At 45.8% G+C, this 25,436-nt stretch overlaps 2 protein-coding genes across 2 annotated transcripts in view; one reads left to right on the top strand and one right to left on the bottom strand.

Annotated features, from left to right (window-relative positions):
- Positions 1–841: 841 nt before the first annotated feature.
- On the bottom strand, positions 842–24,495 carry LOC149340689 (ATP-binding cassette sub-family G member 1-like). The gene is made up of 12 exons (XM_089549509.1): positions 24,271–24,495; positions 22,380–22,497; positions 21,957–22,143; positions 17,827–17,972; positions 17,199–17,322; positions 9,368–9,482; positions 8,288–8,436; positions 6,833–6,934; positions 5,840–6,008; positions 4,745–4,845; positions 4,390–4,545; positions 842–1,235 (listed from the first exon to the last, which is right to left on the bottom strand). Exons 1-12 carry the CDS (start codon positions 24,362–24,364, stop codon positions 888–890), a joined length of 1,809 nt encoding a protein of 602 aa, XP_089405635.1. The 5' UTR covers positions 24,365–24,495; the 3' UTR covers positions 842–887.
- LOC149340684 (uncharacterized) overlaps positions 11,291–25,436 on the top strand; it is a 183,316-nt gene continuing 169,170 nt past the window's right edge. Inside the window, exon 1 of the mRNA XM_089549507.1 lies at positions 11,291–11,471. The gene's annotated coding sequence lies outside the window, so the exon portion shown is untranslated. The remainder of the gene's footprint in view (positions 11,472–25,436) is intronic.

Genomic DNA, 25,436 nt, shown 5'->3' with positions numbered 1-25,436 from the left:
CATCAGTAGGCTTTTCAGTGATCATGATCTGGAAGTAAATAATAAAGAATGATTTAACAAAAATAAACACACGGCTAAAGCCGCAAATGAAACTTCTGACCTTTAAGCAGCATGTAGTTGGCATAAAATCGGGGTTAGTTGTACGCTGCAAATAGAAGAAAGGCAAAAGCGAGGAAACGCTGGAAGACAGATATTGTCTCCGCGTCATCGTCTCTTTACCGTTAGAAAATGCCTGTCCGAAGTTCTTGTAGTTGCCACTTTCCGCTTCGGGCATATCTGTCGCGTAAAAGAAATAGGTCGCAATCGACAAGGATAGACGCTGTGGAGCTGCCCATTTTTGTCCATTTCTGTCCGTCTCATTACCATTGGGTGAGACACCACCTGATTTATAACCTTTGACGCGCACTCTGAGAAACAGGAAGCAGAAATAAATGAGAACGAAACGGTATAGATAAGGAGGCATGCGTCAAGGAGAAGCCTCGTCTAACGCCTCCCGTGATCACATTTTATCGCAACGCAGTGACAAGAGCGCACCCTCCTACCCACTAAAACACTCGCTCAGCGAATCAATCAATCAATCAATCAATCAATCAATCAATCAATCAATCAATCAATCAATCAATCAATCAATCAATCAATCAATCAATCAATCAATCAATCAATCAATCAATCAATCAATCAATCAATCAATCAATCAATCAATCAATCAATCAATCAATCAATCAATCAATCAACGTCTGAAAATTTATTACAATAATTTAAAACGCAACAGAATATCTGTGCACGTCTCTGCATGAAGGGCCTCGTAACGAGGCGTACTGAAACTGTCCAACTATTTTTTCCCTTGTGGGTACATTTTAACAGCACAAGTTGTCTGCCGGATATAGCTACATTTTAAGCCGCAAGCGCCACCTCAGAATGACGTAAGCTACAAGTTTGTAAAAAATGTCCATGGCAAGCAGGATGCCAAACTTGACGTGGACGAAAGCGTTTTCCGCTCCCATCTCGCTGAGAACCTGCTTCGGCTCGGAGTAGAAGCAGAAGGTGTCTTCGCTGCAAGCCAGCTCGCCGCGACCACCGCCGTAGATCGCGTACAAGATGGCGTGCAGGGCGTGGTAACAGTGGGAGGTGTAGGTGAACCAGGCCACTGGAGGCTGAAGTAGCCTGGGCGGCATGAAGTAACCGCTGAAGAGGAACGACGGTGCCGAGGCAGGCATCGCCATGAACATCGCCGTCTGTGAACAAGTGACATGGCGACAAAATTATGCGGCAGTTGCACACACACAACTAATCTTATCCGAAAATAATGACCATAACTTAGTGATAGTCCTAATTTGTCTCAGTGAAAACAGGAAGTACATCTCGCGCCAACATAGCTACAGAAGATGCACAATGTGGCAACAGTAGCAATGTGAAATCTAATATATTGCATGCCATTGGTTATTGCCCTGAGGGTCTTAGAGCGAGAACTGTATACGCTACGTTCTCGATACTCTCGTGTCACCTCTCCGTGAGTGAAGTTGGGGACAAGAAGAGGAGGGGAAGTAAGAGCGCTGGCGCATGCGGCTCTTCTTGCGCGTGGGAGAAAATAGGAGGGTGACTGTGAAAGCGGGAAGAGGATTTTGCAGCACCACTACGCTCGGATCTCCTGACAGGGAGTAGGTGAGGGTAAGGATGATGGAAGCTGGGAGCGGGGAAGCCGAAGCTTTTAGGGAGGTGCCACTGCTCTAGAACGAGTGGCGCCCCCTCACGCACGCTGCGCGCTTAAAGGGACACTGAGGAGAAATTGAAGTTGGCTTGTATCGACAGAATACCAGCTCCTGATTACAAAAACGGCACTCATACTGACAACAAAGCTCTTGTAACGTAGAAAAGAGCAATAACCAAAATACAGGTACCGCCGCCACAGGCCAAACTCGCAAGTACAAGCGTGATGACGTCATAGGACAAAACAGTGTTGCTAGAACCAATGGTTTTAGCGGAATACCGGGAGCCCGCCTATCGCCGGTGAGCAGGCGCTGATTGGTCCCGATGCTGCAGGCGCGCGCGTAGCTGCCGGGTACGTGGCGCCATCTGGCGACGTCAAGGAGATTTGCGCATGCAATGGCTGCGCCTCAGTGATTCGTGGCTTCCCTAATTCTGGTATTGGTAGAACCATTGTTCTAGCAACACTATTGGTTAGCAAAACCATTGGTTCTGGTGTTCGGGTACAACCCCAAGAAAAATTGTGTGAATCTTGACCAACTTGAGGGCGACCCGGCGTCAAGAGTTGGTTACTGGCCACGCTGGTAGATGGCGCCACGGGACCTGTGTCGCCAGCAGCCGCCAGGGCGCGCACTACGTAATGAGGGCAGCTCACGCGGCGTTATCACCGCGCTCAGGATGGGCCAACAGGCTTTCCACCAGTCCTTCCAGCTGCAGCTGCAAGGACTGGTGCAAGGACTTTTGATAAAATAATTTCGGAACCAGGCTTAACACATGCTTTCGGACGTTTACTATGTTAAACTACTTGAAAACCACCCCCATTTGTTTCTTTCATGCTCGCCTGGTCCAGAAGAGGGCCGGGTCGTGCTTGAACGCAGTCTCTGGAAGCTCTCGAGCGCATGCTGTTCTGTGTGCCTTCCAAACCCACTGACAGAAATGATGATTCTCGGCCACTGCCCGCGGCGATGGTCGGCGGTGAAGGCCTCAAAGGCTCTGCTCCGCTTCAATTTTCTGTTACTCTCCTCTCTTTCATTTTTTTATCCCCTCACCCACTGACCACCGTGTAGGGTAGCAAAACGATTATTCTTCCGGTTAACCTGCCCGCCTTTCTTATTCCTGATCCTTTTTGGAACCGTCGAAAACGTTGGCGTGTTTTTAAAAACAGCAGTTTGGTGCGCGGTCGCAAACTGAACGAGCCAAGCACGTGTACAATGTGCACGCGAACGAAGTAGTTTTCACTGCAGCCTGTGGCCTCGGATATCTTCGGGAAATGTACAGTTTAACAGAAAGGCGTTTTGTGCGCTGCCATGTTGGAGGTACGTGAGTTTCATTCGTTTGCGGCTTGTTTCTTCAATCTGTGCAATTCGGTTTCGAGCACTGCATATCCTCTGTGCATACACCAAGCAGGCCGGCTTGACGTTCCTCTCAGACGTCATTTCTCGGCCGCTTGTGCACTGTGGCGCGCGAGCGAAGAATTAGCGACCGGACGCTACTTGCGTGTGGTTTTGTTTGTAGAGTGCTACTTATGTTTTGTAAATTACAAGCAGTGGTCTCTCGCTCCCAGTTCTATCTCGGACACTGCCTGGATGCTCGCACGCGAGCGGCGCAAACTTGTCTACTTTTTGTGTTTTGTAAATAGTGTACGTAGCTCTACTCTGTCGTTTCTTGCTGTCGCTCCTCTCAGCACTTCTGCTCTGTCGTCTCCGTGTCCCTTTAATTTAAGCCGGCTGCATCTCAGGTGTTTGCTTAAGGCATTTGTTAGTAGTTGCCGCGGTGAGCAACATCTTTTCTTACCTTTTTGTAGTGTGTAGTAAACAATAAACAACAAATACTACTACATATTCGCGTTCCACACACTGGCTGCCATGGGCACCGGTCTGGAATGAAGCATATGAAGAGATTTGAACTTAGATTTCAACACATTCTCTAGAAAGATTAACGAGAACTTATACGCAATAGTAAGAAATAGAGAGGAACTCTTAAAGCTCGCTTGAGCTGAAAAGTAATAGAAACAGTGCCTCCTAACCCAAGTGAAGCGGGATACACTATGTGCATTCTATTTTGTTATCGATTGAATGCAGAAAGTACTCGCGGAAACAAGGTAGCAGTAAAATAGATTGGTTTGGGGTGTTGCTGGAGATCTTAGCAGGAAACAAGTACTATTTTTCTCTCCGCAGCCAATAACTTTCTACTGAAATGACGACGCTCTCTTCACAAGCTTTCTGGTTCGGCGTTTCAACGCTGTACAGCGACTGAGAGAATGCACGAACTTGGCGCTTGCTTGCCGGTCTAACTTCCAAGTTTCACAAAAATAATTGAACGTTCGCATAGAGCAGTTTTTCGCTTAAGTGGTTTTAAGGGGCGGACATGCATCTCCCGTGATGTAACAATGTTGACTGTCGATCAAGTGCTGCTTGGAATAATAATAGCAGTGCAATGGGAAAGAAAAAAAGGGTAAGGCCGACATCGACACACACACCAAAAAAATAAACTAAATAAATATAAATTGAAAAACTTTTACTAGCTAGCTTTGGAGAACTTGGTAAGTAACAATTGTGACGACTGGCTGTTTATAGTTTAAGCTTTGCTCGCTACCGTATAATTCTCACTTCGTTTGACCGGAGTACGCAAATGGCAAAACTTCCAATTAAGCACGATGCTTTCAGGGAATCTATGTACACACACCTGAGAGCTGGACGCAGCGGACACAACGAGCGCCAGCCCCTGTGTGGTGGCGCAGGTTTGAAGACACAGTATCACCACTGAGGTAAGCCGCCACAGCTCCGCCGGCTGCGCCGTCGCCCAGTACACGATGAGCACCATCATGGTCGGTCCCAAGAGCTACAGAAAACGTGTGGAATAAAACGCTTGCATTAAGCTGTGTGAGCTTAAAATTAACACGAAAAGTTTGGGTACACGTTGCAGGTAAAGTCCAACACAGAACGACGCAGCGTCGATAGAACAAACTCGGCTACGAGAACAAATCTCCTAGAACGCGCGAAGAAATGTTCGAGAACTATATTTTTGTTACGTAACTTACCAGAAAGGGAATTTCCGTCAGGACTCTAGCGATGTAATACATTGCCGGCTTGTACCAACAGTTCCGATGCTCACGCAGCAAGACTTTCAACTCCGTTGGAACTACAAAAATAATTGGCAGAACATCAGCCCGCGTGGTTTAGAGCGGTCATTCAGAAATATTCTGAACATTCCATATCGTATAATGAAAACTAACTTGTGGAAAGATGTGGTTTATGGGGTTTAACGTCCCAAAGCCACTGAGGCTATGATGGGACGCCGTAGTGAAGAGCTTTGGGTAATTTAGACCACCGGGTGTTCTTTAACGTGCACTGACATCGCACAGTGCACCGGTCTCTAGCAGTTCGCCTCCGTCGAAATGCGATCGCCGCTGCCGAGATCGACCTCGCATCTGTCGACTCAGCAGCCGAGCACCTTAACCAATGAGCCACCGCGGCGGCTTAACTTGTCGAAGGAGCTTTATGAATGATTCAGGCGCAGGTGGCGGAATTAAGTAGAGGGATTTAGGGAAGCGTGCTTGTTTGCCCGAACTTGGGGGAGGTCCGTCGCGAAAAGCGGCCGCTGCGTTGAGCGCATCCTAATATGTGGACATGTGGCGTTTTTCTGGTAGCAGGGGACGTGAGGGTGACTAAATGGTGATTAAAAGGCACAATTACAGCAGGAGTAAGTGCGTTAATTTTGATGGTATGTGTCGCGAGCTTGGTCGAAAAGGTGTGGCTGGTTGATAACGGAGTCGGAAGGTAAGTAATTAATTTGTACTTTTCGTATCCTGTAGATTTTTGCCAACATTGATCTGGGGAAAGTAGAGAGAGCTAGTAAGAGGTATGGGAGTGACATTATTCTCATTCTCATAGAATATGCTTTTTGATTTCCCTACACGATCTTCTTTAACAGATCACAAGCTCTTTAGTCACTAGCTTTGAGAGACATGATGCCTGGATCGCGAGAATATTCGAGGAAGTCTTTCGTGCGATACAAAGTGTGCCATACATGCGTTCTTGTACCATGAACCAAAATTTTATTTAGAGAGCAACATTTGCTAGTGCATAAACTGGGGCGCACTCTTAACTTTTATTCAGGAGTGTGCAATACTCACAGATCATGACAGTAGGCATTGTCGACTGGAAGAGCAACATAGAAACCATAAGCACAAGGAAAGCCAAATTGTTGGTTGCTCGTGCTGCCTGGTCTCCAATGCCGTAGAACTGGGCCGTTAACATCAATGCGAAAGCGAGGTAAACTGCAAGACGCAGATGAGTTGCGACCTGTGAAGAGAAGTGAATATAATTTTTATTTCTTTCCTAGAGAATCGATATGCCTAGTTTTTATGTGGCCTACTGTTATTATAAGCAAAATTTGAGGAAGCAGCCTTTTGCGTCCCAGATGAAAGTAATGTTCAGCCAATACCGCAAGTTAAAACACTGTTAGCCACAAGTTCAAGTGGTGGGTAAAGCTATGCAATGACATATGCGCTGAATATTTTAAAAACAACGCTAGAATGTCTGTACTGAAGACACCATATGTGACTATGATTTTCGTGGTATATTGATTGTATAGTAGGCAAGCCACAGAATCGTTACTGGCGCACGAGCGCACGCGCTACCATGCACAATCACATATTCGAACAGAAAAAGGAAAACAATGAAGCGAGAGCATTGGACAAAAATATTAGTACGCAAGCCTATGGGTAGCGGAATATAATAGAGCAAAATGATATTCACATGCATGCTGCGATAATCACTCATCGAGAAGATTCGTAGCATCTTTGTAGTTATTTCAATCTGTTTGAGTGATTAAAATTTATTATGCGCGGTATTATTTAGGCTAGCACGATAAACAGTTAAAGAACGCATTGTTGTTACGAACAGTGCTGTGAACTGTTGCCAATTCGATAAGGAGAACATGCGTGGTGGGCTGTTCCGAGAGGTTTAAAATTTAAAAAAAAATTAAGAAAACGTGTATCCCAGTGCCATTGTCACTGTGTCAACTTTGGTGAAGAAAAACCAAGAACGATGCCGTCATTATTCCTCCGCGCTTTCTCCTCTGCTCATTGATTACAGCATGCAGATAGGAAGCGTTCACAGCTTACCTTGTTTCGGACGATGCACAGAAAGCATCTTCGTAGTAGCACAACGAACTGCACGAGATAACTGATGTTTTCCTGGTGCCGTGACAAAGCATCTTGCAGCTCCTGAATTTGAAATTCGTGTACGTTGTTACTGCACAATAAGGTCGGCTTTATAAGGTCGGCACAATAAGGTCGGCAGTAAGCACCTCTGCAATGCATACCAATAAAAAACCAATGTGCATGAATGCATAGGTATAATCAAAACATACTCTCTAAAAAGAAATAAGTAAAAAGGGAGCATGCTGTTCTCTAGCGCACTCTGGTATATGAAAGGAAGTGCGCCAGAGGACGGCTTACGTCCTTTTTATTCCCACGTAGGCGTATTCATGTTTAGAGTGTACAACACGGAGCAATATTTGCGAAAGAGAATAATAGATAAACGCCTGCATTTCTTTTGTTATCTTATAGATGAAACACTCTGACAAGCAAAAGCTATTAAATTCTAAAACTCCGTTATAAACTGGGTTAACCTCAAAAATCACTCAAATGCAAAGACGAACTCGAATCATTGGTCTTAGAATGATGCGGCAGAAACAGACACTGCAGTTCTACAAGAAGCTATAAAACTGCGTGTATTCCTTCATCCCTGACTCGAGTTTCGTCAGCTTTGTTTAATTCAGACTTGCTGTCGGGCCGAACAAAAATGCGTACACTCCTATGAGGTAGTTTCATACTGCGCAGCCATTTCTTCGCAACCGGTTTACGAATGTATACGTTAACCTCTGACAGCTGTATTGCACAGACACGTGACTAGCACTACTTGCTTACTATAGCTCAAAGTAGAAAGGAAAAAATATTGAGTTTTTGGTAGGCACTCTGTGTGTTTCAGTCCGGCCTGATATTACTTTGGAAGCCTTTCCCAAGCACTGATGTAGGAGACATACATCTTACTCGTCGAAGCAGCTTTGAGCTACCCAGCGTACATCTATTACGGCCTACGCACCTTCAGCAAATCACCTCACAGGCTTCTTCTTGATCAATAAAATCTGTGGGGAGCTGCAAGGCTCCATCCTTTTAGGTTCAACTTGCCTGCGAGGGGGGAGTTCTTCCTCTGTTATTTTACCTATCAAACGAGGGCGCCTGCGTCGTAGCAAGACTAGCGCCACAACGGCACTGGGAAGATGGGCCACTGTAGTCGGCTTGTGCACTGTAGCGCTGGCGATCACGAGATGGGAAGGGGAAAATGTAATTATCTCCCTATCAAAACATCATAAATAAAAGCAGGTTAGAAATTATGGATATACACTAAAACAAAAAAAACAAGCCTTACTCTAGCTATTGGATTGCTCATTAACAAGCAGAACGTAACAAACAGTGACACTAGGCTATTGCGACTAATTGAAACATTGAAAACGCTGCTGTATCGTGGCTGTGCGATTTCTGTGAATGAACGCGCCTACTTGATATTGTCCTTACCTTCTTTGTCATAACGCGGCCACCGTAAAATGTTCGAGGTTCAGTAGGGTGCATCGCATTCTCTTTGTTGGTGTCCGTGCAAGGTGGCGTGAAATGTTTCGAAAGCTGAGTCTGTACATCGCCGTTTTCTCCGCAGGCAATCTCCGTGACTAATGAAAAAAGAATATGCTTCAGTAATAATGATCAGGAAGAGAAGTTGCGAGACTAGAGATTAAATGCATGCATTAATGTTGGTATCTTGAGGACAGGAAATTGTAGCTATGATCGAAATTTTGTTGAGCCCAAGAACGTCATTAATTGTGCACGTTGCTCACACTGTGCGCGGGCAAACGACAGATGCAACTATTGGCTTGATCGATACATATTTCAGGCCCATTTCATTCGTTACTTATTGCCATACTGATTTGACCGTCGAATGCAGTTTCTGGGATATATAAAATGGCTATAGCGAAATGAAAATGAAGAGCTGAGTCAATAAATTTGTCTTTTGTAGCAATGTTGCAGCGCGTGTCTGGTGTCTTTCCAAGATCTTGTCGTCGGCACTGGTAGATTCACTACGACACCATACCAACTGGCCCAAATGTATATTATTTTGCAGATGAGACATCATATAGAACGACAGAGGACACCCGCCTTGTAGTGCTTGTGTCTGCAAGTGCGCAAGCAAACATTAGCTTACGAACATATTACTCGACCAACTGCGCCCAAGTCGGCGCTGTATTCGAAAGCTGCCATATGGTCAGACATTTTCTGATATTCGGAAGTACTCGAGTATCAGTTTCTGAAATGAAACATGAACCAATAACAAACATATCCTATTAGTGCTAAAAATGTTTGCACACACTAACAATTAATGAAGGGTCTCCAGGCCCATAAAATAGCACGGAGTGACTGGGGACAAAAATGCAATTATCCCTCCACATTGCGTGGTTTCGAGGTAAGCAATGGTAGACCGTGACTTTCTAAAAATATAGGCTTAGTGGTTTTTAACCTTTATCGCGTATACGTTGATTTACTTTTCCTTATCTTCAAGGCTAAAATTGTTCAATTTTAAGTTTCGCTGCCAGCAGTGCTACCCACTGTAATCAGCTGGGTTGTGATGCAGGGGACAGTGCAGACCCTGAGACTCCAAGAAAGGCACGAGTGCCCGTACTGGACCGTTGTAGATGCAGCGTCCTCCTGATATCATATACAACTGCAAAAGAGAGGTTCAACATACTGTTATGAAGAAGACAACGACGAAATGGGCAGGGGCGTGGGTATATGCCATCTTTTGAAAGGCTATAAACAACAGCAACAACAACAACAACCGAGTGTTCTCGCTAGGCCCGCAGTCGCAGCCATTATATCATATTTCATCATCTAATCAGTTAGTCGTGTTCTTTAGCTTGTCACCGTGTACAACTTGGCAAAGGTGCCGCCCTTCATCTTCATTCTGCCCTTGAAGCATCGACGCCTTCCGCTCGCCTTGGTCGAAGGCTGAGAGCGCCTGGAGCTCGCCGCCCTGCTCAGCCCCGGATCCACTTGATAAGACATAACCAACTGCTCTTCCCTGCCATACCCACAGCCCCAGCCATGAGACACAACAACAAGCAGCAGACGCGATAAGACCCACTGCTTGCACCTCACGATGTAGTACTGACCGGACCACGACAAAAACCAAGAGAGCACCAGCGCCAAAGCCGTCTGGCGCACCCATGGGTCTTGATCTCCGGCTCTTGACGAGCGCAGGACGTGAAGCATCGGGGGAAAATGTTCACGAGCCCTCAGGATTCAAGTAATCGTTCGGGAGGACCTTTCGGTAGCCTTGGGAAATGTTACCAAGAAGACAACGACGAAGCGGGCAGTGGCGCGGGACAGAATGCTCGCGCTAGGCCCAAAACCCTTAAATCGCACTTCATCATGCCATCATAACGTCCTGTCCTTTCGACTGCCACCGCGCAGCAATACAAAACGACACAAGTAGAATTCGTGCAATATAATGTTACATGGTGGTGTCGGTGGTCGGGTCAGCAAGAAGACCATTGTGGACTTTCAAAGAAAAATATTTACAGGGCTGACATGAGCCCATGTACAGACATGAGTCGATAGTGGTGATGGCAACAAGTGCGCTCGGCTGTCTTTGACGGAGAGAATTCAAGGCAAAATAACAAAGGTCGCGAAGGAGGTGCTCGATAGTGGTTTAGAACCCACTGCCAACAACATAAAGTGGCGAGTCGAACTGAAAGCTCCAGAACTGTCGGTGACGACAACAGGAAGAGAAAAAGAATTTGTTATATATCTTTAGCCTTTTGACCATCTAAGACCCAATTATTTGGGAGAAGCGTCAGCTTACCAATTATAGTTTTAGGCTTACAAAATGTTTTATCTGTGTATATTTGGTTGGAAAGTACAGCGCTGTTTTGTACGAAGGAAAGAAATATTACAGGATTGCACTGAAGTCGGCTTAAGTGCGGAAACTCTCCTCTCATTCTCTCCACATTTTTCATTTTTTATTCATATGTATTTTTTATTATTTTGGCTTTTGTTTTTATTTTGTGCTTGATTTTTACTTTTATTTTATTGTTGTTTCATTTTTATTTTTTATTCCATGACTTATATGTTGCTTATCAACTGCTGCTGAATCAACTTTTGCATTTTATTTTATTTACCATACAACTTATGCTAACACAGTTCGCGCGGCAATTCCCGTCCACAACTTCCGTCGACAACTTCCGCCTACAAACTTCCGTCAAGTACTTCTGTCCCCGTCATTCATGAGCCAAAAAAGGCTTACGCCTGAATACTTATGTTCGCGTTCCCGCGCAGTAGCGGGAAGTGGCTCTTACGCCATACATCGTGACTGTTCTGCGGCTTGCTTGCTTGCCTCTAGCTGCCGGCTACTGCCGGTCTTGGCCAGCGTATCTCGTCGTGTCGTGACTTCATTGCGTCCGGCTTCTCACCTCTTATCAGCGCTAATATCAAGTGCTTACACACTTTTTACCCTCGGGCTGCTTTCTCGTAGGCTACTCGTGCGCACTTGTTTTCTGCCATACCACCTACAATTCCAGTCGTACGCTTTTGAAGCTGTCGCCTTCGTAAAGACGGTGTGGTTCGAGACGAAGAGCGCACGGCACGCGAAGAAATGGCTCCCCGTAGGAAAGTGCAAAAATGAGAACTACACTGCTAGCATCACACTGAAAAGGTAGGGTGTTGCGGTCCGTTTGAATACTATGGGGTGCCGTTTCCACTGAGTGCTTATACCAGCCAGAAAGGTATCTTATAAAGCTTCTGTGGAAGGTCTCAGATGATTGCTTTCCGATAATCGCTTGGTATTTTGTATGAAATCGAACGTTGTGTGTTGAATTCTGTAAATTTTCGGGGAGCTGCAGTGGTACGGAATGATTGCGCTTCGTGTTGACTGCACTGAGTCAAATACCGCATGGCAATTATTTGTGTTCATCGTGAAGTAACGGTGCAGTAAGCGTGAACTTGGGAGTAATTTAAAGAATACATGTACTTTATATCCCTCTAAATATTGGAGAACGCTTTGATAATGAAGAAATCTATAGCTCGAACACGAAGGAAATGCTGTGTGTAAAAGCATGTGTGTAGCGTCAATGGTCACACTGACGCTACACACATGCTACTGAGCTCTGAATATTGCACCTGCAAAAGATTTTGTACACATAGAGTTTTGTACATGTAAAGCTGATGGGATACTGCCCTTTTATTGCTTTATTATCATAGATCAGAGAACAGATTGTTGTGTGTCACATTTCATGGCCGTTTACAAAATCTCGGAAGTTGAGGTGCAATTTCTATTTTTGCGTTAGTTACAGAGCAGTCTGTAACGAATTCACATGTTTCATTTAAATCTTCCTCAGTAACCTCCTGGAGCATGTGGTTGCTTGAACGTTTCCAGCGACAGGAAGGTCACTGTTCGTATTTATTCATTTTCCCGTACTTCCCCTTGCTTTCTCATTGTGCGAGGGCTTGATTTTATATGTCATCTGCTTTGCGTAGGTTTTGATCGCATTGATGAATGTCTGCACCCCTTATGTTATAAAAAAGAGTAATAATTTCACTAGAAAAGTGCAACACTATTTACAGCACTGTTATGCCATTTACGTACCGCAGGCAACTAGCTGATTCGTTGCACATGCAACTTGTCTCGTGGATTATTTCAGCCACTTCTTATTTCGTCAATATTCACAGTCTGAGTTTGGGATGATGTTTCAACGAATAAGCGGGCTTTTGTAAGAAAACTGAACTGTTGATTCTTTAGGTGAACAAACTTCCATCAACTGCATCTGTCACAATGCACTGCTCGCAGACTTGGCGTGCTGAAAATCGCCCTGAAAGAAGAAGCTATGAAATAAATATAAAATGTACCTCTCGGGCATTAAGGCAAATAGCTGTCATTGTTGGTACCCTAACACCTTGCAATTCAATTTGACATGCAAGGCTAAGGCAAGGGACAAAGATACAACGAGAAATGACTACTGAAAAATGACCCGCCGCGGTGGCTCAGTGGTAAGGCGCTCGTCTACAGAGACGGAGTACCCGGGTTCGAACCTGACCGCGGCGGCCGTGTTTCGATGGAGGCGAAACGCAAGAGGCGCCCGTGTGCTGTTCGATGTCAGTGGACGTTAAAGATCCCCAGGTGGTCGAAATCATTCCGGAGACCCCCACTACGGCACCTCTTTCTCTCTTTCTTCTTTCACTCCCAGCTTCCTCCCTTCCCTTACGGCGCGATTCATGTGTCCGCCGATATATGTGGGACAGATACTGCGCCATTTCCTTTCCTCAAAAACCAATTTGACAATTTACTACCGAAAAATGGCGTTTCTAGTCGGCTCTTGTCATGTCTTCTTTCTTCGGCCTTGTTTCGTGTGTCGCAAGGAACTTCGGGGCGCTCAGAGATTTATTTTTGCCGCTGAAAAACACGTGGTTATGAAGTGATGGCTTTTTTGTTTTTTAGTTAGGACGTAATTATTCAATTTACCTCACCCTTCAAAGAAGGTGCTGGCTTCGCGCAAAAGCCGCCGTGTTTTGAACGTATGGGCTTGTATACAAGCAGCGCTACCGCTCTAAATCTACTTGGTAGAATCACCACCGATCTTTCGAGATAAGGCGTGGAAGCTTCCTGCGACAGCCTTGAACGCCGTAGTTACACGCGGGTGCAATTTTGCCACATAAATGCGGATCTCTTGCGGATTGCCGCCCCTATCCTTGCTCTCTGATCTCTCTATGCTGGCCGCATCGATCGGTGACTTTGGAAGGGCTTCATACACGCGACGGCTCGGAGTGTCCTCCGTATAACGACCCAAGCCGTAAATACCCAGTGAATGCAAACACAAATCGTTCAATAGCGAGCATAATATGGCTTTAGGAGGCCAACATGTATATTACTTCTAAACCTGAACATGTGCGGCGGATTGGGACGATGTCACGCCGTCTGTCACGACATCATAGTCAAGTTCTACAATTCTACAATAGCTCTAGTGCGGGACAAAGTAACGACAAAAAAGCAATTCATTTAGTACGCGGCGGAGAGTGGGCGTCCAGACCCATACACGAACTTCTGGCTTGTATGCCGTGTGGCGACAGCATGGGCTGGAGCGGCGGGCGTCAGTGCGCTGTTGGTCTCTAGCACGAAGCCGTTTAAGGTGTCGGGCTTCTGCATGCTTTAGGCAAGCGGCGAAGTCGCGGTTTACTTCGGTGGCAATCAGCAGCATGAGGTAAGCGGTGCTCTTATCTTTCTGTGCCGTGGACGAGTACAAATGTCTTCATCTGGGTGGCTTCCTGCTCAGCGGTGCTGTAGGCAAAGGCAACGAGGGGAAGGATGACGTTCCAAGTCTTGTGTTCCGTGTCGACATACATGGCAAGCATGGCTGTGACGCGTTAATACGCCTAGTAACGCCATTACTCTGTGGATTGTACGCATCTGTCCTGTACGGTGCCTTGTCTGAGAAAATGCAAAAGCGCTTGCGCCAGCTCAGCTTGAACGCTGTTTCCTGGTACATTTTGAGAATTATTGGGGCGTCAAGGGGCAAATAGACCTGCTCACTAAAAAAAAAAAAAATGGCGACTTCCACATCTGTACCGTTTGATAGAGCTCGTGGTACGGCGCAGTGGGTCATTTAGTCAGTCGCTACAATGATCCACCTGTTGGATGATGCTGAATCTGGGAAAGGGCCAAAATGGCGAATTTCAATCAGTTCCAAGGATTTTAAGCTGATGGCATGGCGTTCAGCATTCCAACTGGTCTGGTTGTAGGCGTCTTTCGTTACTGATAGTCACGTCAAGTCACGACAACATAAAATGAGTCCTTGGGGGATAACAGTGGTCAGTAATAAATTCACTGGATCGCGCGTCTGAGCCCTAAATGTAGAGCTTTGGGCTGGTTGTGTGAAGCCTGAGTTATTTTTCTCGAAGCAACATGGTCACAGCAAGAAGGCATGTGGTGTTGCTTGGGGAGGAGTTCTCCTCAACAACGTTGTTCTTTAAGAAGAAGGACGATAAATAGCACCTGAAAACTCAGGGGGGTGATTCGGTGTGGCCTTTTAGGTACTTGGCAAGGCGTTGCAGATCAGGCCTCGAGCACTGCTGTTGTGCAAAATCGCTGCCACTTACTGTCCTAGGATGGCGTCGTCAAGATCGCCGTTTGGTGATGCGTCGACAGGTGGCCGTGACAGGCAGTCTGAATCGGAGTCCTTGCGCCCACAGCTGTTAACCACGTTTAATGTCTTGGATTCGCAAGCTCCTCCTAGCGGGGAGGCAAAACGGACCCTTGTGGCTGGCAATCCAGCATAAGGCGTGATGATCGCGGACAACCTTGAGAAGTGTACCGTGCAAGTACTGGCAGAATTTCAACGTGGCCACGGCTATCGCGAGGCACTCCTTATCGGAGAGCGAATATATGGCCGCCTTGTTCGACGGAGGGCGGCTTGCATAGGTAATAACCCTTTCTAACCCGTTGTTCTTCTGTACAAGTATGGCGCCTAGGGCTGCGCTGCATGCATCAATTTGACCCCTCCCGGCGAATTGGTGGCGATGGAACTCCTGAATGGTTCGACCTTTGGTACTTCCCGTTTCAATGGCACATCCGCCTTCGTCAGATGCGTCACTAGCTTGGAAATACGCAAAATTCCTTCACAAATCTTTTGTAATAGGCACATAGACCAAGAAATCTTTGCACATCTTTTTATTGACAGGTTGCGGACACTGCGCGATGCGGCTGTTTTTTAGTAAGCGGGGCGCACTACTTCCTTGTTGATAATGCAGCCTAGAAATAGGATCTCCATGAAGGGGCATTTTTCTACTTTAGGGTAAGTCCACAAAGCTTAATAGCTTCTGGTATTGCGTGCAGCCTCTTCAGATGTTTGTCGAAGTTAATTTCGAAGACAACGACCTCATCTAGGTAAGTTGCTAGTGCAGAACACAGCCCAAAATGCATAAACAGGAAAATGCGGTCTACTCATGGTCTTGTTAATCGACTTTGATCTGCCGTAGCCACTCTTAAGGTGCAACGGCAAGAAGCACCTTGCTTCAGGGAGCCGGTCTAACATGGGGTCGATCCTTGACAGTGGGTAGACGCCTTTCTTCGTTATGCTGTTCAATTAACGATGATCAGCGCAAATTTGAAGTACTCGTATTTCTTCTTTACCAGGTTATCTGGTTATGTCCATGGGCTGTTTGCTGACTGGATGATGTCGTTCCGCAGAAATTCTTCAACTTCTTCATGGATGGCTTCCCGTTCTCGCGTCGCTGGTCGGTACGGGGCTTTTTACAAAGAGGTCGGCAGTGTCCGTCGGCCAAGATTCGGTGCTTGGCAATAGGTGTTTATAGTGGCTTTTGAGAGGGCAAAAAGTCGTTGTAACGTGGAAGACAGTAACTATTAGTGGAATTGTGAAAGCGTCCCGCAAAAGATGGCTTTTTGACGTCTTATATAACTTTATTTTTCTCACTCCCTCACTCATATCAGGACCGGCGCACCAAAAAAGGTGCCATTGCTTCGACATAGGCATAGCAGTTACCTTCTTATTAAGGTGGTGAATGCGAGACTGCACCAAAGCATTGGCCAGTTCTTTCCGAACGATAGTAGTAAACGTCTTGAAAAGCTCCCTTTTACATGTTCTCAGGGCGGCAAGGAAGTTTGGTACTTTTCTTACCAACTCTGGGAAGATTCTTGCAGTGCAAAAAAAAAAAAGTATTTCTCAGATTTTTCAGATAGTTCCAGCTGTTGAGAGCGGGTACTGGATTGCGCACATAATGACCAGTGAGGCTGTCGTCCTCATCGTCTGTGCAGAGGCTTCAGATCTGCGCCTTTCTGCGGTAGCAGATCGTGCTCTCGTAACAGTCCTTAGAGGCGACGGCAGCTTGGAACCGTTCCTGCACAGTGTGTAGGCTCGGCTGCTTCTTCGCTGCGTGGTGCAAACAACTTGGGCTAGTGCGGCGAGTGGAAGAGGAAATCCTTTCTGAACCTGGCACCTTCACCAGATGTGATGTGGTGATGGACGACAGTAAAAAAATTGCTCAGCAAAAACCTACTTATTGGATAAACCTATGCCCACTAACAGAAATGACTCGAGAGCGGCGATAGCAAATAGTTTGGTTGATGGTCGTCGAATGACAGGCTCATCTCCGCTCTTGGCCGCGTTAAATTTAAAGGTTGCGAATAACATTGGAGACAGTGTGCAGAAAGCATTTACGGCAATACTGACCTGTATAGTTTCACGTGGCTACCATCTCGGCAAGTAAATCTATCACGTCTACAACAAAGTGATAAGACCCAATACTGGTGGCTTCAAGCACGAAGAAGCAATACAAAGCTACGCAACAATATAGGTTAATGAAGTTGCGCTTATCACTTTAGAAATCCAGATCCTTCGTATAATTTTATGTAGATAACAGTATGTACACTTACCACATCGAAGTAAGAGAAGAGTTTCGCACTTGGGTTGTGGACGGAGCATATAACCGTGTGGCCATCCGAAGCGAAAGACTTCATTACAGAAACACAGCGAAGTGCGGTGCTGGAGTCGAGACCACTGGTGATATAAGAAAGAAAGTGGGGGAGAATGTTATTTCCGGAAGTAGAAAGTGTGCTTGATAGCGGCAACTGGGAAATATGCTCCAGCAGTAGATATTTTCCCACTTTGCCCTGTGATTAATATTTAGTGATGTGTAAGTCGGTAAAAATTTATAGGTTGATGAATTTTGTCAGAGTTCCAAGGGCGTCTGAAGGTAAGGTCAACCGCAGCACATCACAATACCACAGGCAATCGATCATAAAAATGCAAGCGAGAAATAAAGGTGCAGGTGGCCTTTATTACTGAAGTGCTCAATTTATTCAACTGGTTTATTTGCACTGTACATTCGATTAGAGCTCTTGTAATATACGACTCGTAGATTCTATTGGAGTAGGTATAAATGTATCAGCCTATTCTTGGGGAAAATTTTGAACCAAGTATTTCTAATAGCAACCGTTTGTATGCAGTATCTTGCTTACACAAAGGGGATTACAATTACAGCGGGGATTACAGCGCGCTCACCTTGTGGGTTCATCGAGGAAGATGACGGGCGGCTTGCTGACGATCTCCTGCGCGATAGATAGCCTCTTACGCTGTCCTCCTGACAGGTTTCCAGCCCTCGTGTTCTGGCAGTCCTCAAGTCCCCATTTTGAGAGCTCTTCTTTCACCTAGAACAGATGAAAAGCAGCGCTGGTAAATAGTTATTTCTTGAGACAATCATGCACAGCAAAGCGCATGAGTGGAGTGCAACAGAATAACAGATTCAAGTACATGATAAGTTTGGTTTAGAAAATATGCCGGATGAAACACAGAACACTGCCTGAATTTGTATCTTCCAGCTTTTCTTCTGCAGTATAATGCCAAAGTTCATGTCTATTTTTTAGTGTCCGGCGTCGGGCCAAGAACAACTTAAATTCGAGCAATGAAATTTGTTTGGAATGTATTCAGGCGGAGCCTAAGACTTCGTCTGGTCTTTGAAGGGTGGGCCGCCGCGGTGGCTCAGCGGTTATGGTGCTCGGCTGCTGACCCAAAAGACGCGGGTTCGATCCCGGCCGCGGCGGCTAGAATTTCTTTGGAGGAGAAATTCTAGAGGCCCGTGTACTGTGCGATGTCAGTGCACGTTAAAGAACCCCAGGTGGTCGAAATTTCCGGAGCCCTCCACTACGGCGTCTCTCATAGCCTTAGTCGCTTTGGGACGTTAAACCCCATAAACCAAACCAAACCTTTGAAGGGTGCGCAGGTCGGTAGGGTGCGAAGAAATGTCGGCCAATTTCGAAACATCAAAGTTAAATGTCGGAAGGTGCGGCCGATAACTTGCTGTCTTCTCTAAACAAAAGTAAATGGTTGGTCGAAACTGGTCGACAGCTTTCAGCTTGTGTATTGCAAATTTCACCATGGGTTTGAATTAAAAGCTTCATTGAGCCATTTAATTAAACAAAACCCCCGCACTCTCCACCTTCCTTTCGCATGAAATATGAACAAATAAAATATGAGCACCACAGTGGGACTTAAACGTGCGCTGGAATCTTGAGCATAGTCCAGGCTTCAAAAAATTGTTGGGGGACACTTCAGCACCGCCTTAAGGATGTGACGCGATAACGTAATAGGTTAATTACCATATATGCAGGAGGTAATTCTTTACTTTACATTCATAGATCCCCGGGTGTCCTCATACCATTCCTGGCGCAGTGGTGGAGCTGTTAAACGAGAAGCCACTACCCTGCGATGACAGGTGCTCCCAGCGATGGGCCTTGTGCGACCCATGTTGCTCTTTCGGAGCGACCAATCATTAGTTTAGCTGCCACCTGTCACGGTGGGCAGCTTGCTCACTATCCGCTGGGCAGGTTGTGATGCCGCCGCACGGTCACGTGACCTAGGTGTCCCACCTGCCTCCAAGGTTGCTCTCTCGGGACGGCCTGCCAGAGAAATCCTGGCGATATTTCGCTCACAACGCCGTCAACGACGACACCGCATATTCTGATGAACGGGGCCTTTAAAGCTATCGCATTAATAATTTGCCAGATAAAAACCGGAGTCCTGCTGACGCTGTCTGGTTAATACCTTTCGCATTATAAAAAACAAAGTACAGGCTCCGGCAGTTGGAAATCATAGAAATCCTTGGTGAAGTGACTCAATGTTGTCGGTACAACTTTGGCTTCCATTCTTATTTCAGGAAGTCAGAAGCACTGCGAAGTTTTATGAAATGCGACGGGCCTGAGATTAGAAATTTCATGTTCTCGCCAATATATTTTGATGAATCGTTTCTCTAAGCTCGCCATATGAAAGCCCAAAAAATTGAAAGAAACCACCAACCACAGGTCTCAGAGGATATGCGACAGCGCCATTTACTGTAAACGGCTGCAACCAGTCCTTGCTGCAAAAGAAACGTTAAAGGAAAATAATAATTCATAATATTATTCTTATAATAATAATAATAATAATAATAATAATAATAATAATAATAATAATAATAATAATAATAATAATAATAATAATAATAATAATAATAATAATAATAATAATAATAATAATAATAATAATAATAATAATAATAGTTTATTTTGTCACCTTCAATAACACTACAGGCGAGACAGGCCGGTCTAAGCCTTTAGATGGCTTGTAGGACCGTGCCTAAAAAAAAACATAGTGACTGAAAAGCGTGAAAATGCATACATAATAATAAATAATTACATAATAATAATCCCTTTACATAATAATAATAATAATAATAATAATAATAATAATAGATAAGCTTCACGTGATAGCATGTATCACATTTTTGCCGGAAACAAAGTTTTTAAAAGAAAGAAAATTGTGCACAAGCAAAGCACACGTAGCGCCGCCATCAGCGGATTTATACAACTAATGCTGGTCACCTATGAGGAACCCTCTTTCACCGCCGACTGGCAGTTGGCGTCGGAATACGAGGGTAGCAGCGCGGCACGTGTAGCAAAGAGTGCGAAGTAGAAAATTACAAATGCGCAATACAGGTTGCAAAGAGAACGGTTAGACGCAAAAACTAGCGCCGAATCCTTCGCCTCGCATTCTGTACTCGTAAGCTGCCTGTGGCTGTTGTAAGCAGCAAGTTCAGAATCGCAAGCTCTCAACGGTATTCATGCTCCGCTGTCCTTGCTAGGCGGCTGATGAAGTGGTTTCGTTCTCCTTTCATCCGTTGTATCTGCTACTTTTTGTATAGGTTGCGGGGGTTCTGGAATTGCAAAATGTTTTTTTTTTTTTGTACAGGCTGGAGCGGCGCACGCGCATGCAGGCACGTGGTTAACGTGTGAAGCCTGATGTCAGAGTTCCTTTGTCTTCTATGTTTTCTGCTCATTGGAAAAGCGCATATGCTTTGAAATACGCTGTATAACATCCAAATACTGCTGTGCACCATCAGCTCTCATTCAACTCAATAAAGAAAAATCTCAGCGTGGGTCGTCATGCATGAAGCAATGGAGGCGCCGGCACGCGAGGCCGGATATTAGCGTCTTTCATCCCAGTACTCGGCCTCCACAGCAAAGCCGAGGTAAAGGGAAGCAATATGCAGCTAATTCGTTTTAAGGGTACGCTTCCGTGACGAGAACTTTAAAGCAATCGAGTGTTTTAAGATTATGAGTGCATTGGCTGCCGAAAGCCACAGCCGGCAGGCACCAGAGGACAGTTAAGCTGAACATGCCCATTTTCTTTTCAGCTAACAGTTCACAGGAGGAGTGTAGACATCATGACCCCCGCCAATTCAGTCACAGCGGTCGTTTGCGACCTTGTAACTGCGTTGTTAATCAACAAACACACGATAATCGACAGCGCAGCTGGCCGTTTGGTGTTGGATGCGCGCTCTCTTAACTCAGGTCCGGTGTTAAATGCAATATATTGGAGTATGGCTGCTGCTCGGATGAGGTTCCCTAGACGCTCGCGTGTACACTTTACGATAGCGCACAACGCATCGAAGGCCACTCGCTTGCGTCGTCCTCGCCACTGTATATGTACGTGAGCGCGAACAGCAAATTGTTGTTAAGTCTGCGGCTGACCTCGATAACTTTATGGAGTTCCTTTCGCAACCATGGAGCGTATCTGTACGCGTACGTTACAAGGACATGAAGACCCACGCGATGCAGCGGAGAGCATCTATCTACCTTTTGGCGGATAAGAAGGGGGAGGGGGGGGGGGGGGCGTACAGGTGAGGGGCTCAGGTCGTCAGCACTTGCATCTTGCTCGCCGTCACTGCAGGGTCGACCGGCAGGATAGTTCCGGTTTCTGGCCACGCTTCCTGTCTTTGTGAGTGGCGCCTCTGATCATTCAGAGGGCACCGTTACAAATGCACCGTAGAAATGACGTCTCTGTGCTAATTTCTTTGCGGGCGGTTCGAATGTGGGGGAGTTTGGGGACTTTTATTTGTGATTTTCCCAGCAACGCAGCCACCTAACCACCCGGAAAACCCGCCGATAGTGTTCCAGACGAATATTCTATCCACCTTGCTTAGTTCGATATTTTCTCTAGTGTCCCTTTAACACCCAGACGAGTCAGATAATCATTTCTTTTTTTTAAGCCATTAATAAGATAAGGTAATTCTTAGTGTCCTTTTAATATCCGTGGCAAGATGGCCAAAAGATTTGAAGAAGATTTGTCTGGACATAAAGATAAAAACTCTTGCCTACCAAATGGGCCCGCTTGCCCGGCGGCAGGGACGGCAAGCGGAGACGAATGCTCATGTCCAACGACTCGCGCACGGTCAGCTCCGGTAGCAAGACGTCGTCCTGCATGACGTAGCAGCTCTGTCGGTTGAAGAGCTCCGTGTTCCGCACCCAGCCGTTGACGCGGACTTCGCCTTCGTAGCCCCGGTCGCTGCAGTTGAGAGAAGTGCGCTCGAGAACTTCGGCCAGACAAGCTCCAAAAATGAATCTCAAGTAAGAAGACTGCTGTGTACGGCACCCTGAAGCTGGCCTTATTGGCAGGCGTACCTGGCATACCTCTTCACTGCCTATTCACTACCTAATCACTGCGAAGCCACGGCTGACATACGTAGTCACTGTATGCCTACGCAGCATTGCAGACAGGAATACAAACACAATATCACTTACTAGTGACCGGAAAGGACATTCAAAAGCGTTGTTTTGCCAGCTCCGGAAGGTCCCATTACTGCTGTCATGGTGCCAGGAGAACATCTGCCGTGCATGTTGTTGATTAGCGTCCTTTTATCTGTGAAATGTAAAACAAGAGTGAGAAGACCATTAGACATGTGTACGTAAAAGGCACGCCGGAAAAAGGTCTAAACAAGTGGAAGTCTATCAGTTGTAGCAGTCGTTTCTTACTGTGCATAAAAAAAAAAGGTATTATAGAATGGGAGATGGAAGCGTTAGAATATGCAATATGAAGAGAGAAAATATTCAGCCAATTAAATCTAAGACGCGTAGCGTACGGACACAGAAGGTGAACTGCAAGCAGATATGCTTTTTGTGGCGAACATCAGAAGACTGCGGATGTATTCTAAACTGTTTGCTCAGGTTGCGCTGTCTGCTTCGGCCTTGGCTATTTTCTTTATTTTCCTTATTTGTCAAGAGTAGCGGGAAGCATGCGCGTTAGGAATTCTTGTCATTCATATCGTCGTTTTGCTCTTTTTGCGGACGCTGCGTTATGGGGCGGAAAAAACGCCACCAATGGTCAACATCGTCACACAGCTAGAAGTCATTTCGCTACGTGCCGTCACCTCGGCCGCCGCCGACTACAGGCTCGCCAAGCGCATTGCTAGCAGCTTGTTAGGAATGCTAGGCAGTGCGTGCCAGAAGGACTCATCATGTTTGTTCACACCATGTTGTTTCTTATTTTTGGCAGTGCGCTATAAAGTGAAGGGCATAAAGTGCTAGCGAGGCAGAGGCAATCATCTCCATACAGCGGATAATGTCGACTCTGGAAAGCATAAACAGCTATGATGGCCATCAGACCCTTCCAAAACACATTGGCGGCCGTTCACTGAGGATGGCACGCTGCGAGAGGATACTGTTTAGAATGCAGGTCCCTCTGAAATGCATGAAAAAGTATATTAGCCTAATACAGCTCTAGCCACAGCACTCTAGGTGGTTTTGACCCATCCCTCCACATCTCCCCACATCCCCCCACATCCACTGCCACATCCCTCCCCATGAGTGGTTTTTGCATCTGACTTCTTCAACATTCTAGCAAAAGGATACCAGCAGAGGATAGGATGTACCCGTGGGGATTATCAGAACGTATTGGCATAAACGGAATAGGTACCCCCGCTATCGGGAGGCACTAAAACTTCAAATGGCGTCATCATTTGGCACCCCCTGCCTGTACAGCTGCAATTGACATTACTACAAGAGCAAGCGCCTTGACAGTTATTTTTCGGCGCGGACAAAATGGCAACTATTTGTCATTTATTTGTGTGGAGAACCACGAGTTTTCGTGCTTTATTGAAAGGACTTCTTGGTTCTTCCACGTAGGGCTTTTCTGAAAAAAAAAATATTGTTTTGGTCTCCCAAACGTCTTATGCTGGCCAAAGAGCTGTCCGAATGCTGACGCCTCAATGTTACATTCTTTGACTAATTCGAATGCAGGATTTTTTGTGGGTGCAGCAGTGGCTCTGGGAACTCTCTTTTAACTGGTGCAAGGCGTAAAGTTGGTGTAAAGCCGAACGCCGGAGGCCTTCTGCATTTGAAGGTTGTAACTGATTATAGCTTGTGAAGAGTGCATTTCGGCTGTTACTGAAGTAGCACAGGAACCTCGTTTGAGTGGCAGGAAAAACCATTTGAGACAAAACACATTTACCGGTTTGGAAAAGTGAAAAAAAAAACGAGCACAAAAACGTCCCACGAGACGTCTCGAGAATGTTTTCTGAACGCTTCCAAGGCTCATCACAAATCCTCAGTTCTATACAGAGCTGGGTAACATTGCATCTGTAAGCGTACAAAAGTAGCTTAGTACCATGCCAAAACTATGCATTCCATTACGCACCTTTGCGCTGCTTTACAGCATACGAAATGCTCGTCCACTCCAGCGTGACGCCACTGCCAGGGCCACCGGGGTTGAGTGGAGCGCTGCACTCCATGTCGACTTTGAGGATGTCAGGCGCAAAGCGGATGTTTACATTCTGCTCAACCCCCAGAGGACTCCGCAGCGGGATTCGATCGCTGGAGTCAGCGCCATCTTCGATGGCTTGCTCTATGATTTCGCTGAAGCCTAGAATCAAGTGGCAGTTAGCTTTCGGAAACATGGGCACCCGTAAGGCACTTGAACTTCAATGGCTTTTGGAGTAATGGTGGCAGCTCGTGTTATGAGGCATAAACGCAGCACTTGCAGCTTCATCCACGCTTGTAAGAGTGATTTGTAGGCTCAAAACCTCACTACTCTGCCTCTGAAGAAATTATTTAGAAGTTAAATGTTGTCCAGTGGCCGTTGCAAGGTCGTATGTATGCCACGCATCACCAGTGTATATTAATACACGCCAATATTTAGGTTCATTTGCTGGCAGGATGGTGTCGTTACCATAAAACGGCATCATTTTTTTTTCAGTGAACGCACCTTGCTTATCGATGTAAAGATGACGGCTAAAGCTGTTCACGAGAAACGGATATTTCGTGTCTTGTTGTCGATGAATAAATTATGTACAAACCCAGAGCCAAAATAACCTCTTTGTCTCGTCGTGCATCTGTGCTAATGGCGTTGAAATTATAAGTAATTACAACAGTCCTATTTTATACTTTGTGTGATCTGTGGAGTAAGTGTTCAAACTTGAGAAATAAAAAATTGGAGCAGCTGGAAAAGAGAAGTATTACTCTCAGGGTAGCGCAAATTTAAAGAAGCTTGAGCTCCTACGCTGCGAAATTCTCGGCAAATCATAGCAAAATTTCTCTGCTCTACAGCGATATGTTTACTTAGCCAGCTGGGTCCAATGTGGAGCACGCAGCATGAGAGCCTAGGGTGTTTGAAACAGGTCTTTTACTTCTTTTAAATAATCGAGATTTCTAAATGTTTGCGACCACCTTTCATTGTTTGTACGGAACCTCCAAAAATAATGCGCATTGCGTTGTAAATCCCAGCAAAGAAGCAAAGTCGCAAGTCAAAGCAGTAAAAGCAAATGTAACTATTATTTTTGCAATTAAAGTTTTTGAAATGAAAAA

Source organism: Amblyomma mixtum, chromosome 6 (assembly GCF_055824585.1).
Source record: "Amblyomma mixtum isolate Tamu chromosome 6, ASM5582458v1, whole genome shotgun sequence".
Classification (NCBI taxonomy): Eukaryota; Metazoa; Arthropoda; class Arachnida; order Ixodida; family Ixodidae; genus Amblyomma; species Amblyomma mixtum.
Note: the sequence above shows the minus strand (reverse complement) of the source record. Positions and strands in the feature narration are given on the sequence as shown.